This window comes from Artemia franciscana, chromosome 12, assembly GCF_032884065.1.
Source record: "Artemia franciscana chromosome 12, ASM3288406v1, whole genome shotgun sequence".
Taxonomy (NCBI): domain Eukaryota; kingdom Metazoa; phylum Arthropoda; class Branchiopoda; order Anostraca; family Artemiidae; genus Artemia; species Artemia franciscana.
In genome coordinates, this window is record NC_088874.1 from 11,335,749 (window position 1) to 11,350,479 (window position 14,731).

Genomic DNA, 14,731 nt, shown 5'->3' on the forward strand with positions numbered 1-14,731 from the left:
TAAATTTGATATTGTAAAATACTTGCAGTAGCATATTTTTAGCAGTGCAGCATAAATATACAAAAATAAACTAATCGGAGGTAGATAGAAATATTTAGCGTTCTGTTACAACTTTCTTCCACGTTATCTCTAATCCTTAATTTGTTTTTCTTACTTTTTACGGCTCCTCAACATCAGCTTATTTCTAAATGTCTCTTTATAAGTGTGAAATGAGCCAAAGATCTATCCAGGATTTCTTTCGAAAGGGGGGGGGGGCACAAAAAACTCTAAAAACGCATCACAAGTTTGTTTATATGCATTTTTGTTTCTGACACATTTTTGTTTTAGAAACGCACCGTAAGTTTGTTTATGCGTATTTTTGTTTCTAATAGAAGTTTCGGGGGGGGGGGGGTCAAACCCTTTAACGTTCCCCCCCCCCTTGGTACGGCCTTGAGATGAGTACAGTACCTTACAAAGTGTCATTTACATTCCTAGGAATAGAGGTTAAGGAGGGATAAGGAGTTCCTTCTAAGATCAGTTATAGATGTACCCCTTCCGTCACATATTCATGGTTTTCTTTAGGGGGGGGGGTAATTTTTAAAAAGACAATTGGCCAATCGTATATAAATAGAGACAAGATTTTAAAAATCATGAGATTTAAGGGGCTAGGAACTCTTTCCCTGTTGGTATGTACCGTATATTAGACCCAGCCAGTTTCTGATCTCTTTCTTAAATAGTTCATTTTTTTTTTTACTCAAAACTATTTCGCTTTTGCTAGACACTTTCATTTGATTAGTTTATGGGTCTGAATAAGTTACAATTGTTGTGCTTTATTAGACATTACATTACATATTAATTAATCTAATTCTTTCGTTTTATTTAGCGTCGGCAGCTAAGTAGGGTAAGACTTTTCCAAAATATTGTCCTGTCTAAATCCGTCCAGTTTTGTCTAAATATATTGTCTCGACTATAGCTTAGAAAATATTCCAGTTTATCAGAAAAAGAGAAATATGTTTGCTATGTCGCTTTTTAATCTGTAACATTCTAGACTATAGGGACCTAGAATAACCGATTCTTCTACTATCTTGACTCTTTATTGCTTTAATGTATCGAGATAAATGTGAAGATGTTTTTTGAAGATTATCTTAGTTTGGTAACGACTTACTGTGGAAGTTGGGGAGCCTTGCTGCTTTTGAGGATCGCAGCGAAGAAGTATTTGCGACCAGTTTTTAAAAAATTGTGCCCATTACACAATGATTAGGATTTGCTTGTCTTGATCCCCCTTAGATTAAAAAAAAAATTTACCTCTCTTATATTCTCTTGGATTGACGCCACTGTTTGAAACTTTTCACCTTGGGACTTGCAGTACCAAGTTTTACAAATAAAAATAAAATACTTGCCGATTAATGATATTATGTCTCTAAAAGCCAAATTAATCACTATTCCATTCTTAGAGAAAAAAAATTAGAAAAAAAGAACATTTGCATAAGTAATTTTTCATATGAATAATTTGGCTGTTTGCTCTAATGATGTTGGATTTCTAAAACTAAATTAGCAATGAATCCTATTCTAAGAGAAACATGTTTCTGCCGTCAATATTACAAGTTGACTTCTCTAACTAAACAGAAGCTCCAGTATTTTCGCACCAAAAAAAAGAAAAAAAAAGAATATTCTCCAAGTCTTTCGGCTCTAAACTTTTCCTCAAGTTCGAGTGTCTATTCAATTGCATAGAAGCTTGTAATTAATATAAAGAGTGATGTTTCCATCCAAGTGTTTGTCCGGGACGGACCATTCTTTTTCACTTTCCGCATGACGCTTCATATGTTTCTTTATTTTCAAATTAGTACTGCTACCTTTAAGCATATTCGTGCTGGTGTCGTCCTGCTTTTTATTAACTGTTTTATTATAGTGGTCTAGTAAATCTCCTTTGTAGTTTTCTAATTCAAAAGCTTGCATGAAACCGCTTGGAAATCCAAACCAATCTACTTTGCAAAGTTTTGGAGGTTTTAGGGTTATAGACGTTTTCATTTATATTCCATTTTGTGTAAACAAATCAACGTTTCGTAAAACTGATCGATAAATAATTCCTCCCGTAAAAGTGAGAATCAAGCAGGAAGATGACAAGTTTACCTATACAGATTAAATCAACTAATCTACTTATACAGATTAACAAGTTTAACTATACAGATTAAATCCAACCGGCATCTGTTTTATCAGCTAATGTTTTTAAAGCTCTTGATAACTTGCACTGAAAGAATTTTTTTTAGAAATTTATTTGCTTTGTTCCCCGCATTTTTGTCGAAATACAATCTAAATTGTTTACATCAAATACCGTGCAAAAACCCCCATGTTGCAGAAGTTACTTTTAAGCTCAAATGCCAATGTCGGTTTGGACACTTTTTAGATATTTTTGGCAAGCTAAATTAACTTAAATCAAACTTAAACGTCATTGCTAGACGATATTTGCATGTAGTTGGTATAAAACAAGTAGTTTAGCTAGTGACTGTTTTATGAGCGAGCCACAACTTAGTCAACCATGTCGTTAAAAGTCACGATTTATGAATAACGTATGCTTTTCTGTTATTTTAATACCGCATTTTGAAAGGGTGAGAAATCACTTGGAAAACTTGTAACACTAATCTGATCCCACCTATTGCCTTTTAATTCTATACCTTTGTCCTGTATGTCTGTATCTTTTGTAACTTTTTCATCTTACAGACAAGAAAACTGCTATTCCATGTTTTTATCTTTAATAATTTCAAAACGTTATGCCGCAAATATAGATAACTTCGAAGACCACACTGCCTTTCCATGACGAAAGTAAAACAGTTCAAAGTAGGGATGATACCTTTTTATTGACTGTGAACAGATATAAAATTATTTAACTGGATATTCCGAACACATATACAGTGTTCATCATCAGCAGTAAAACTAAAATACATCTTTTAGTTTAGATAGACATGTCTTTTAGTTTTACTGCTGATGATGAACACTGTATATGTGTTCGAAATATCCAGTTAAATAATTTTATATCAATTCACTGTCAATAAAAAGGTATCATCCCTATTTTGAACTGTTTTACTTTCGTTATGCCCCAAAATGTTACTCTTATTGGTCAGTGAACAATTTTACCCTTGATAATTAAGGAAATGTTGATCAATTGCTGACGTGATGCATAATCGGCACTATTATTGTGCATAATTCTGATTCTATTCGCAAGCGTGACTATTATGTGGCCCGGTTCATTACAATGCAGTCTTTAGGTGTCTACCTTAGTTTTGCCACTTACTTGCATTAGTTGTTCACCACTTATCTTATACACTATTTTATTTTGCAGCAAGCCACACTTTGGATGTCGGTAAAAATTACTTTTATTTATTTTAAATGTCTGTCTTACTCGCTTAATGTTTCAAAATTAAAGCACTTGTTTAAAAAAAAAATGTGTGTGCTTACTTTTGTTTGTGCAAAGAATCTACGTGTTAAGGGGAGGCGTTTTTTTGCAAGCATTTTGGTATTTTTTTTCTTTTCTCATCAATTTTATTGTCATTGTTGCCATTGGTTTTGAGACCGTATCCAATGATATCCCTAAAATGGCGTTATGGTACCTAAGCTTCGTAAAGGTAAAGAATATGGCATTAGACTTTACAGTCCCTACCAGTGGTGCTTATCTACGATCTGGTCCTTCAGCCAAGAATTGCGATGGGGCGGGGGGGGGGGGGTGGCAACCATCCTGTACTTTCCCACACCCTTCCTGTTTACCTTCCCCAGATTTCTCCAGTTACCCATTTACAGCTGGGTTGACTTTGGCTGAGCTTACAGATTCACGCCACTGACTCCCGTCCCAAACCAAATAATTGAGTACACTAGGATTTGAAACCTCGTCCTCTCGGATAAAGGATATGTAATCCAGCGCACCAATCCACTTGGCTAGGACGGCCTAAGCTTTGTAAGATGGATAAAAATAGTCAACCTATACATTTATTATTTAAGTATTTGATTTTAATTGAATAGTAGCTTGACATTAAAAAAAAAAAAAAAAAAAAAAAAAAAAAAAAAAAAAAAAAAAAAAAAAAAAAAAAAAAAAAAAAAAAGCCATATCGCACAAAGAACGAATTCAATAAATTTTGAAAAATTGAATATGAGTATACAGACTGTATGCGTATATGCTAACTTGAGTTTTGTTCAGCATCTGTCCGATATTGAGGGATGTTACGGCTACTCAAAAGCTTGTGGATCATGCTAAATTGGTTAAAATTGGCAGTTTCCGGTATTAATGATCTATGGAAGTAAAGTCTTTAAATTGTATTTTTCTATAAATACAAGTGAAAACAAATAAATAGTACTTTAAGTATGAAATTTGGATGCTGGTTAAGCTTGGTAACTCTCTTGCCTCAACCTCTCCTAGAACGTTCTTGGGAGTGATTATTTTTGAGTTAAAGTCAGTTTTGGTCAAAGTAGACTTAATTAAGACAGTAATTTTAACTTTTTTGAGAACGAATTTATTTCTCCCCTTCTAAGAGCGAGTTTGCTGAATCTTGTGTTGAATTTGTTGTTCAGATGCATTCCAATTTCTTACCAGCTAGGGAGACGAAAGAATAGAATAAAAATGCTTTTTAAAAATTAAAAAAAAAGCAAAATTCTTAGCTATTAAAACTCAAATGCTTCTCCATTAATTATTTCGCTGAAATACGTGCCAAGCTTATTAAATACAGTCTTGTAATAATCTGGCTTTAGGAAATTTAAAGGACTAGTCTCTTCAATAGAAGGCCTATGGTTGAGTCAGCTTCTATTCTTTACACTGCAGCTCCAACATTTTATGTAGCTTCACTTGAATGCTGGTGAAATTGAGCTCTAAGGGCTATCAAGATCTTGGGCTAGTCTCACAATAGCCCTATAGGTCCCTTTAGCCCCATTTTATGTGACAATTATGTCTGTTAACTATAAGCATTTAGGTTATCCCTGTCTGTGAATACCTTTTCAACATAATTCCTACAATGCTTGAAGTAAACACAGTAACTTATTGCAACATTTGTAACTTATATACAAAAAACAAGTGAAAAAAATTCATCACTTGCCAAGGGGACTGTGTTCCTACTCCTAAGGAATTTTGTGTTTTACGTACATTTTAGTCGTTCCCGGAAAGTGAATACATAAGGTTTGGGTGGCAGGCTTAGTGCCAAAGAAAGAACCCTCCTATAAGATTTGTTGCTTTAGTTGTTTTCTTTTTTTTGGGGGGGGGAAGCAAGACATCGTAAAAAATTCTTGATATTGTAACAATCTTGGGAAAAGGGACTGGTTCAAATTTTGCTCTAATTTTTGCTTGACCGCCAATGGTGTCAGTTTGATAGTCAAGGTGCAAAATTATTTAGAACACTGTTTCTTAATAATCATAACTAATATTTTTTGGTTCAATGCTTAATTGTCGCCAATGCTTGTAAATGACTACTTTTGGAACTATTTGCCGTATCGATGTGTTGGTTTGATATTCAGGGAGGGATCAGGTAGGGAATCAGAGGATCTAACGCCTGAAAAGAGTATTAGTCATTTCCAACTATCCCACCTTTTTGCTAAGGTGCTGGGGGTTAAGTTGTGGTTCTAATCGTTATATAAAAGCTAACTTTGTCGTCCTGTTAGTCCTTTTGTTGCTTCTGTCCTATAAGTTTCTAACTAGTTAGTTTTACCTTTACTTGGTTTTTAATTTTACCGAAGATGCTTTACAGCTAATGCAAAAATTGAAGCTTGTTAATAAATGTTTGAACATTAATTGTAAAATGCTTGCGTTGACGAAACAGATTTAAGAACTATTCTATGCTTAGGAAAGGAACACTTGTCGTAACTTCAAATGAAAAGTTCGAGTTTAGGCTAATATCTGCTTTTTTCTGATGAAGGCTTTGGTAAGGTAGTTTCTAGGACTTGAGCATGGCCTCTAATTCACTTAAAAAAAAAAAAAAAAAAAAAAAAAAAAAAAAAAAAAAAACTTCAATCCAAGTCTGAATTTAATTTTGGAAGTTAAAACTAGTAATAGACTAACCTTAGTGGGACCTTGTAAAGTCCTGATTGCAGGAGGGGATCGGAGTGTTTCGTGAAAATTTCATACATATGAATTAATAGTTTTGTTAGCCCATGGGGGGGTATATGAAGATATAACCTCAGTTAAAACGTAAGTTTATTCCTTAGTTTGATTGACGTAGAAATGGATCGAGAAATCAACTTTCTTTAAGTTACCTCGTATGTTTCTGATTCCCTGATTCATGCTCGATATTTCTTCAAATAGTGTATTTACTTCTAATTCCTTAGTATAGATAACAGCAAACATTAAATTTAATCTCTCTTTGCGTTCCTTAAGAGGATATTATTTTACTGTATACATATGTACCTATGTATGCCTATGTACCTTGGTATGTTACCTTGTATGTTCGATATTGGTGAATGTCGACGTTCACTGGTGAATGTGCGAAATGCCTTTTTTTTTGCCAGTTGCGAATTAGTGTCGGTTAGGTTTTTAACCTATTTTTGATATTTATAACCAAATTTAGCCTAAACTAACATAAACTTAAATTTTACCATCATACTTTGCATAAGACTGAAAAATGTTACAGTGAATGTTCGATATTCGTGAGTGTAGATATTCACCGGTGAATGTTCGAAATTTCTTTTTTCTCCTTATATTTAGTAAGCGTTGCCTGTCAAGTTTTTCAAATTTAATGTAAGGTTTGATGATGACAGTTTACGTTACGTTTGATTGGGGTAGCTTAGGTTTTTAGCCCATTTCTGATGCTTATAACCGAATTTAATCTAACCTAACCTTTACTAATGTAATTTATCTAGCCTAACTTTAGCTTTTACCATCATAACTTGTTAAGACTGGAAAAGCTGACTCGCAAGCTAATTGAATCCAAGCAAAGAAAAAAAATTTCAATTAACCAGATTTTGGACATTGACGATAACATATGTATGTATGTGTGTGTGTGTGTGTGTGTTTGTGCATGTGATTTTGAGTTGGCATTAGCTTTTTTAGTTTTAAGTGATGGCTATTCTATATTCCAAAGAGGGAATACCATCGATAACAGTTGAAGTAATAACTATTTGAAGAAACCGAAAAGCTGTCATTTTGTTCTACCTACTTGTTCTGTTTGCTTTTTTTATTATTGATAAACTTTCAGAAGTTAACAGTGAGATATGTTTTTTATGCTTTTCAGAGTGATTGACGTTGCTATAAAAGGCTTAAAATATTTGAATTGTTTGCTTTTATTAAGCTGCCCTAAAGGCTAGCCTTTATTAGCATTTGTACGTGTCTTTACTCATACAATATAATCTTTTTTGTCTTCTGAGAGTAATGTATAACGGAGTAAACATACTTTAATTTTTATAAAATTGTATTTACTTTTGCAGAGTGGATATACTCTGGCAGTATATTTAATATACTTAAGTTATATACTTAAGTATACTTAGTATACTTAAGTTATACTTAGTATACTTAAAGTATATTTATACTTAGTATACTTAAGTATACTTAGTTGTATATTTAATATATAACGGAGTGAACATACGTTTATTTTTTAATTATATTTACTTTTCTAGAGTGGATATACTCTGGCAGTATATTTAATATACTTAAGTTATATACTTAAGTATACTTAGTATACTTAAGGTATACTTAGTATACTTAAGGTATACTTAGTATACTTAAAGTATACTTATACTTAGTATACTTAGTTATATATTTAATATGTAATGGAGTGAACATATGTTTATTTTTTTAATTATATTTACTTTTGCAGAGTGGATATACTCTGGCAGTAATGTGTGTAGGAGCACCAGCTTGTGGTATGAATGCTGCCGTACGCTCTTTCACCAGGAATTGCATTTATAGAGGTGATATTGTCCTCGGTGTTGAAGATGGTATTGAAGGTTTAATAAAGGACAATGTAAGTCATTCTAGTTTATCTTAGGTACAGAAACATGAAATAACTTCTTGTGGAGGAAGATAGGGGAGGGAGTGCAGAAAAGCTCGAAGTCTACACCTTTTACATATAATAGTGTATCCTTCCTTCAAGAGATGTCTTTTTGAATTTTGAACATTAAGGAGGATTATCCTCTTCAAATTAATGCGTCCCAAAACAATGACGGGGATGGGTAATTGGCACTATAATCGCGCATAATTTGATTCTATTTGCAAGCGTGACTATAATGTGTCTCGGTGCATTACAGTGTCGATTCTTGGTGTCGAACTTAGTTTGCTACTTATTTGCCTTAAATGTTCATCACTTGTTATCTTCTAGTGCCTACTAATGAAAACGTGACTTCCCCTAGAAATTTCTACAGTCACTCTATGAATAAATGGCCAATCATCTAGGGTATTCGAAGGGGTGCTTAAAGAGTCCATTCAAGGTTTTCTATATCCTACATACAAGTGAAACTGTGTAACAATAAATGAATAAAATGAACAATGGCTGAAATTGAATAAGAAATTCGTTTTTTGTTCTAAAAAATCTATTAAAAACTGAAAATAGTAAAAAAGGCTAAAAATCAAAACCCGATATAATTAAAAAAGGCTAAAAATCAAAACCCGATATAATTAATATTTATTTTCGAGCGATTTTCTATTTCATGACTGCCCCATCCTTTCATGGTTAAACTTAAGAAATTTCAACTCTTCTGGGTATAATTTATGGGATTTACTGATAAAACTTTAAATAAAAGCTACCTTAAATGGTGATTGTGGCATAAAATCCGAGTGCCGCAATTTGGGGGCGGAAGATAAAGAAGAATGTCACATTTATGCTCCCCCCCCTCTTCTGGCAACTTCGTCTATAGAAGGGGTGGCCTTGGAAACTTGGATGAGGGCTCAGCCGATGAAAATTAAAAGTTTAGTGCCACCTTTGAAGAGTCAAAAGTTTTTGGATTTAAGTAAAATATACTTTTCCACATAGTATGCAAAACTAACGGTCGCATTTCAAATCTGTGACTATGTCCAAATGCATATTTGTTTCTTGTATTTTGTAAGACGTATGTTTGAGTAGCTACTGTAGCTATTGGTTTGAAGCTACTGTTTTATCAAACTTCGTTGGTGCTATAAAAAAAAAGATAAGGAAGAGCTATATTTTCTTGTCTTCTGTAGGTCAAAGAACTTCAGTGGTCATCAGTTACAGGTTGGGTTGGCCAAGGCGGTGCATTCCTTGGCACAAAACGAACCCTCCCCGAAGGAAATTATGAAAAGATAGCCGAAACTATAAATAAACACAAAATCAATGGGCTGTTAGTCATTGGTGGTTTTGAAGCTTATAATGCAGTCCTTCAGTTAGCCCAACAGAAGAAGACTTACAAAGAATTTTGTATACCGATGCTGGTAATTCCATCTACAATTAGTAATAATGTACCAGGAACAGAATTTTCACTTGGAGCAGATACTGCGTTGAATGAAATTACTGAGGTACACACTTTAATTGATTGATTAAGCTAATTGATAAACAACATTTTTGAGTTGAATTTTCTAAAATTAATTGAGTTACTTTTATTTCGGATTTCAGAATAAAATAAGTTAATGCGAAATGATTTACTTTAAATTTTAGATGGAAATCGATTTATGCAAAATCTTTATCCTCGAAGCAAAACATTATTATGTACAGAACATATTATGTATTATGTTATTTTGTATTATGTACATATTGTGTATTATGTACAATGCATTATGTACAAAACATATTATGTACAGCAAGTATTGAGTGATTGCAGTGTCAGTACTATATTACGTTGAAAATGATGGTAAACAAGACTGTCAAATTAAGATGAATTGGAAATGAGATATAAAGTACTCTCTCATATTTTAACAATTGATGCAGATAGCAGTGACAATTCACAAAAATTTAGGAATTGGGGACAAAATGTAGTTTTAAAATCTAGGTGGTATGGGGGTAATTTCCTTTCAAGGGAAATACAAAAAGTGTAATCTCAATAAAAAAAGGTATATTTTCAAAATCTAGGGGCGATAAAACCTAGGAATCAAATTTTGCAATTAGCCCTCCGGGGCTAAACCTCTTGCGAAGCTGAGATTTTTAATTTCATTGAAGCCGTGTACAAATATTGGAAAATTCAAAAAAAAATTTCTTTGTGCATTCATTCTTTTTTACATAGTTAGGAGATCTTTCTACTTCCTTTTGCTAAGTACTCTCGATAAATACTCAGTAAAGATTTGCTTTGTTTGAAAATATTTACAATCTGTGCCTTGTTTTTCGTTTCTCTATTTGCTTGTTCATATTTTTTTTTCTATGACGTGTGACGTCATAAGAAGAAAATATTAACAATAGTGAAAACATTGAAGAAAACATTAAAAATATATATGGAAGAAAATATTGACGTGCTATGTTTAGCATGTTTCCTGCCTTATTAATAAAATTTTTATGCTGTCTTTTTTCACAGAAATATTAATTGCTTTTTGTATTTATATTAATTCGTAAATTCAGTTTTCCACTATGGGGATATTGAAATCCCAGGAGCTTTAGTATATATGAAAATATTCAACTGAAATGTTTTAGATATGCGACAGAATCCGTCAATCCGCTCAAGGTACGAAGCGTCGTGTGTTTATTGTTGAAACAATGGGTGGTTATTGTGGTTACTTAGCAACTATGGCAGGACTCGCTGGAGGTGCAGACCAAGCCTACATCTTTGAAGAAACTTTCGGGGCTAAAGACCTTCTACGTGACATTGAGCATATGATAAGCAAAATGAATGATGGTGTTCAACGTGGACTTGTCTTGAGGTTAGTTTTAATTCTAGCGTAAATATCTAAGCTTAAATAAGTACCTTTTGTAAATTTATATATATATATATATATATATATATATATATATATATATATATATATATATATACCTATATATATATTGTCAGAAACATCGCAAATGCGAGTTTATTTATTCTTTTTGTTGTTTTTTTCCATGGGTGATCTTATCGAACTAATGGTCCCGAAAGTTTTATTACCTTTTTTATTTGACCGAAAAGATTGAAGCAAAACAAGCCTCCCTCACACGCATATTTTCCCGCAAAATTGTCTGATTTAAATATTGAATATCCGTGTTGGCCAGAATAGTTGGAAGGTCTAATAACTATGTCTCTGGAAGTGACGGGACCCCACCAACAGCCACTGGGTAAGGGCTGTAAGTAATGAATATTGCCCACTTTTTACATACAGTATTTGTTATTGGGATGTATTCAGTGATTTTTTGATAGTGGAGGGAAGTTTCCCAAGGTAATATTTCCAGGAGAAACTTTGCCCGGCTTCCTATACGAAATTCCTTTTATTTATCTTACTTTCTCTTTATCGACTTAATTTTTCATGTGAATGATGTTCCAGCGTTCCAGGAAAAATTTTCAGCGGAGTTGGAATTGTCTGATGAATTTCTCTTTGGGGGGATGGAACTTTATGGAGGATTTTTTTTTCTTCACGAAAGAAATCCCCCATTAAGGAACTTTCTAAGGATTTTCCGTGGGAGGAATTTTTCTGTTAAGGAGGGGGAATTTCTTGAATAAAATTTTTTCTGAGGGAGACGGTTTTCTGGTTTGGTTTATAAAACGAACATAAATTATATAAAAAGATGTTTTTTTAAGAAAGTAAGCTAAGACGAATTTTTAAGGCAAAGTTATCCGTATGACATTTTCGTGGAGAAATTTTCAACGAGGATGGAATCGTCCGAAGGCAGGTTGGATTTTGCGCGTGAGGAACTTCACTTGGAGGAATTTGAAAAACTGTCAGAAATGAAACTAAAAAAAAAAAAAATCAAGTGAAAGTAAGGAGCAATGTTAAAGCTTAAAATAGACAGAAACAATTCTGTATATAAGGGGGGCTGCCCCCTCCTCATTACCACGCTCCTTACGCTAAGATTTGACTTCATTTTCCCATTTCTTTAAGAGCGACTACTGAAACACAAGCGCCGTTAAATTAGAATAAGAACCTTTTTTAAAATGCTAAAACTAATCTACTTTTAAGAGAGAGGTATTGAGCAGCATCGCTCTTATTCAGAATATATTTTAGACGCCTTAAGTTTTTGCCGTTGCTCCTTACTTTCAGTTGAAGATTTTTGTTTGAATTTAATTAGAAATTACCATATCGTGAAACCCATGCATAAAAACTGTTTTGTTTAAACCTTCATGCGTAAAAACCTTTGCCTAATTTAGGTAGGATAGGGTCCCTATTTAGTACTCGTTATTTGATTTAGTGCATTGAGAAAATCAAACATCTGAAATTCAAAATCTTGTTACAATCATGGCATTAAGCATAGGATAAGCAAAATGAAAAACGGTCTCGTAAATATTGCTTGAGGTGAACTTCAATTCTAGTATAAATATCAATAGTAGCATAACAATCTAAAGAAGTTCTCTGACATCTGCGACCCAGGCTTTCCACCGGTGAATTCAGGAAAGCAGCTATTCCTGAAGAAATGGAATACCATCTTTTAATTACCAACCCAATGCAGCACGAAACTTAATATCAGATTTGGGCATATATGTTTTCTATCATTTTAGCATTATTTAAGGTCACTATTAAAGACTTTCATATCAATGAAAAAAGTACTACAACATTTACAATCACTTTTTTGATCTTTCGGTATTTCCTCTAACTCCTTGAGTAATTTACAGATTACGAAGTTGCTTACGCAGAAAACGGGATTATCTTTGAATACTCTGTGGCGTAAGTTGTAGGCATTTTGACCTGGAAAGAAGTTTCAATATTCAAATCTCCAAATGCCCCACTCAACTTCAACGGCTTCACTCGAAGGATGAAAGTGCCAAAGGGGCCAAAAAGTGATAATTCCCCCGTCTAAATTTTGAAAAATAAATTTTTTGGTATTTCCAACGCGTAACTTCTAAAACTTTGGGACAGTTAAAGCCCTGACTACGCTAAGTACATAATCTTGAAGCGTACACCTAATTAGGAAGGCGAAACAAGTTTCGTTGGCTCGCCCACTTTCTACCGCCTGGTGTACATTTCGGAACACGCGTGTCAAAACACTTGAAGCATCTAGTGTCTGAACACTTGAACGCTTGACTAGGTTTCGCCAAGCTTGGTATACTGTCCCCGCGCTTGGCACGCGTCACCTGGTGCGCCTGATATTTAAGTTGGTGCCCCTGGACAAGTGTATAGAATACAATAGCCATTTTCAAAGATGGAAAATAATTATTCTCGCATATTGTTGTCGGCTACATCCCACATCATCATGTGCCTCCTGCTTTAACGTACCTAATCTACCATTATCCTTAGAATTTTTGGTTCAGATCTTACTTAGATATTTGAAATAACATTATATAACGAAATGTTGACATCCAGTCAAAGTAATTGATTAACTTTCAGTTTTGATTTGTGAGGTGTGTTTTTTGTAACACACACACACACACATACTCGCACACGATATATATATATATATATATATATATATATATATATATATATATATATATATATATATATATATATATATATATATATGTATATATATACATGGTTCATCTAAACTCCTCTCCAAATTAGAATCATTGACAAGTTGTTCCAAAATGGTAGTATTTGGTCCAAGGGGTGGGAACTCAGACCCGCGGAACATACATGGTTCATCTAAACTCCTCTCCAAATTAGAATCATTGCCAAGTTGTTCCAAAATGGTAGTATTTGGTCCAAGGGGTGGGAAGTCAGACTGTCGGAACATACATGGTTCATCTAACCTCCTCTCCAAATTGGAATCATTGCCAGGTTGTTCCAAATTGGCAGTATTTGGTCCAAGGGGTGGGAAGTCAGACTGTCGGAACATACATGGTTCATATAAACTCCTCTCCAAATTAGAATCATTGCCAAGTTGTTCCAAAATGGTAGTATTTGGTCCAAGGGGTGGGAAGTCAGACTGTCGGAACATACATGGTTCATCTAAACTCCTCTCCAAATTAGAATCATTGCCAAGTTGTTCCAAAATGGTAGTATTTGGTCCAAGGGGTGGGAAGTCAGACTGTCGGAACATACATGGTTCATCTAAACTCCTCTCCAAATTAGAATCATTGCCAAGTTGTTCCAAATTGGCAGTATTTGGTCCAAGGGGTGGGAAGTCAGACTGTCGGAACATACATGGTTCATCTAAACTCCTCTCCAAATTAGAATCATTGCCAAGTTGTTCCAAAATGGTAGTATTTGGTCCAAGGGGTGGGAAGTCAGACTGTCGGAACATACATGGTTCATCTAAACTCCTCTCCAAATTGGAATCATTGCCAGGTTGTTCCAAATTGGCAGTATTTGGTCCAAGGGGTGGGAAGTCAGACTGTCGGAACATACATGGTTCATCTAAACTCCTCTCCAAATTAGAATCATTGCCAAGTTGTTCCAAAATGGTAGTATTTGGTCCAAGGGGTGGGAAGTCAGACTGTCGGAACATACATGGTTCATCTAAACTCCTCTCCAAATTAGAATCATTGCCAAGTTGTTCCAAAATGGTAGTATTTGGTCCAAGGGGTGGGAAGTCAGACTGTCGGAACATACATGGTTCATCTAAACTCCTCTCAAAATTAGAATCATTGCCAAGTTGTTCCAAAATGGTACTATTTGGTCCAAGGGGTGGGAAGTCAGACTGTCGGAACATACATGGTTCATCTAAACTCCTCTCCAAATTAGAATCATTGCCAGGTTGTTCCAAATTGGCAGTATTTGGTCCAAGGGGTGGGAAGTCAGACTGTCGGAACATACATGGTTCATCTAAACTCCTCTCCAAATTAG

General features: G+C 34.2%; 1 protein-coding gene across 10 annotated transcripts in view; it reads left to right on the forward strand.

Moving 5' to 3' along the window:
* Positions 1 to 14,731, forward strand: part of LOC136033679 (ATP-dependent 6-phosphofructokinase-like) — a 136,595-nt gene that overhangs the window by 108,901 nt on the left and 12,963 nt on the right. For 6 of the 10 annotated variants that reach the window (XM_065714523.1, XM_065714520.1, XM_065714522.1 and 3 more), the window contains exons 10-14: positions 863 to 880; positions 3,317 to 3,337; positions 7,761 to 7,907; positions 9,101 to 9,412; positions 10,515 to 10,741. In XM_065714523.1, the coding sequence (XP_065570595.1) occupies positions 863 to 880; positions 3,317 to 3,337; positions 7,761 to 7,907; positions 9,101 to 9,412; positions 10,515 to 10,741 (725 nt within the window). The remainder of the gene's footprint in view (positions 1 to 862; positions 881 to 3,316; positions 3,338 to 7,760; positions 7,908 to 9,100; positions 9,413 to 10,514; positions 10,742 to 14,731) is intronic. The other 4 variants (XM_065714528.1, XM_065714527.1, XM_065714526.1 and 1 more) reach the window with 3 other exon arrangements.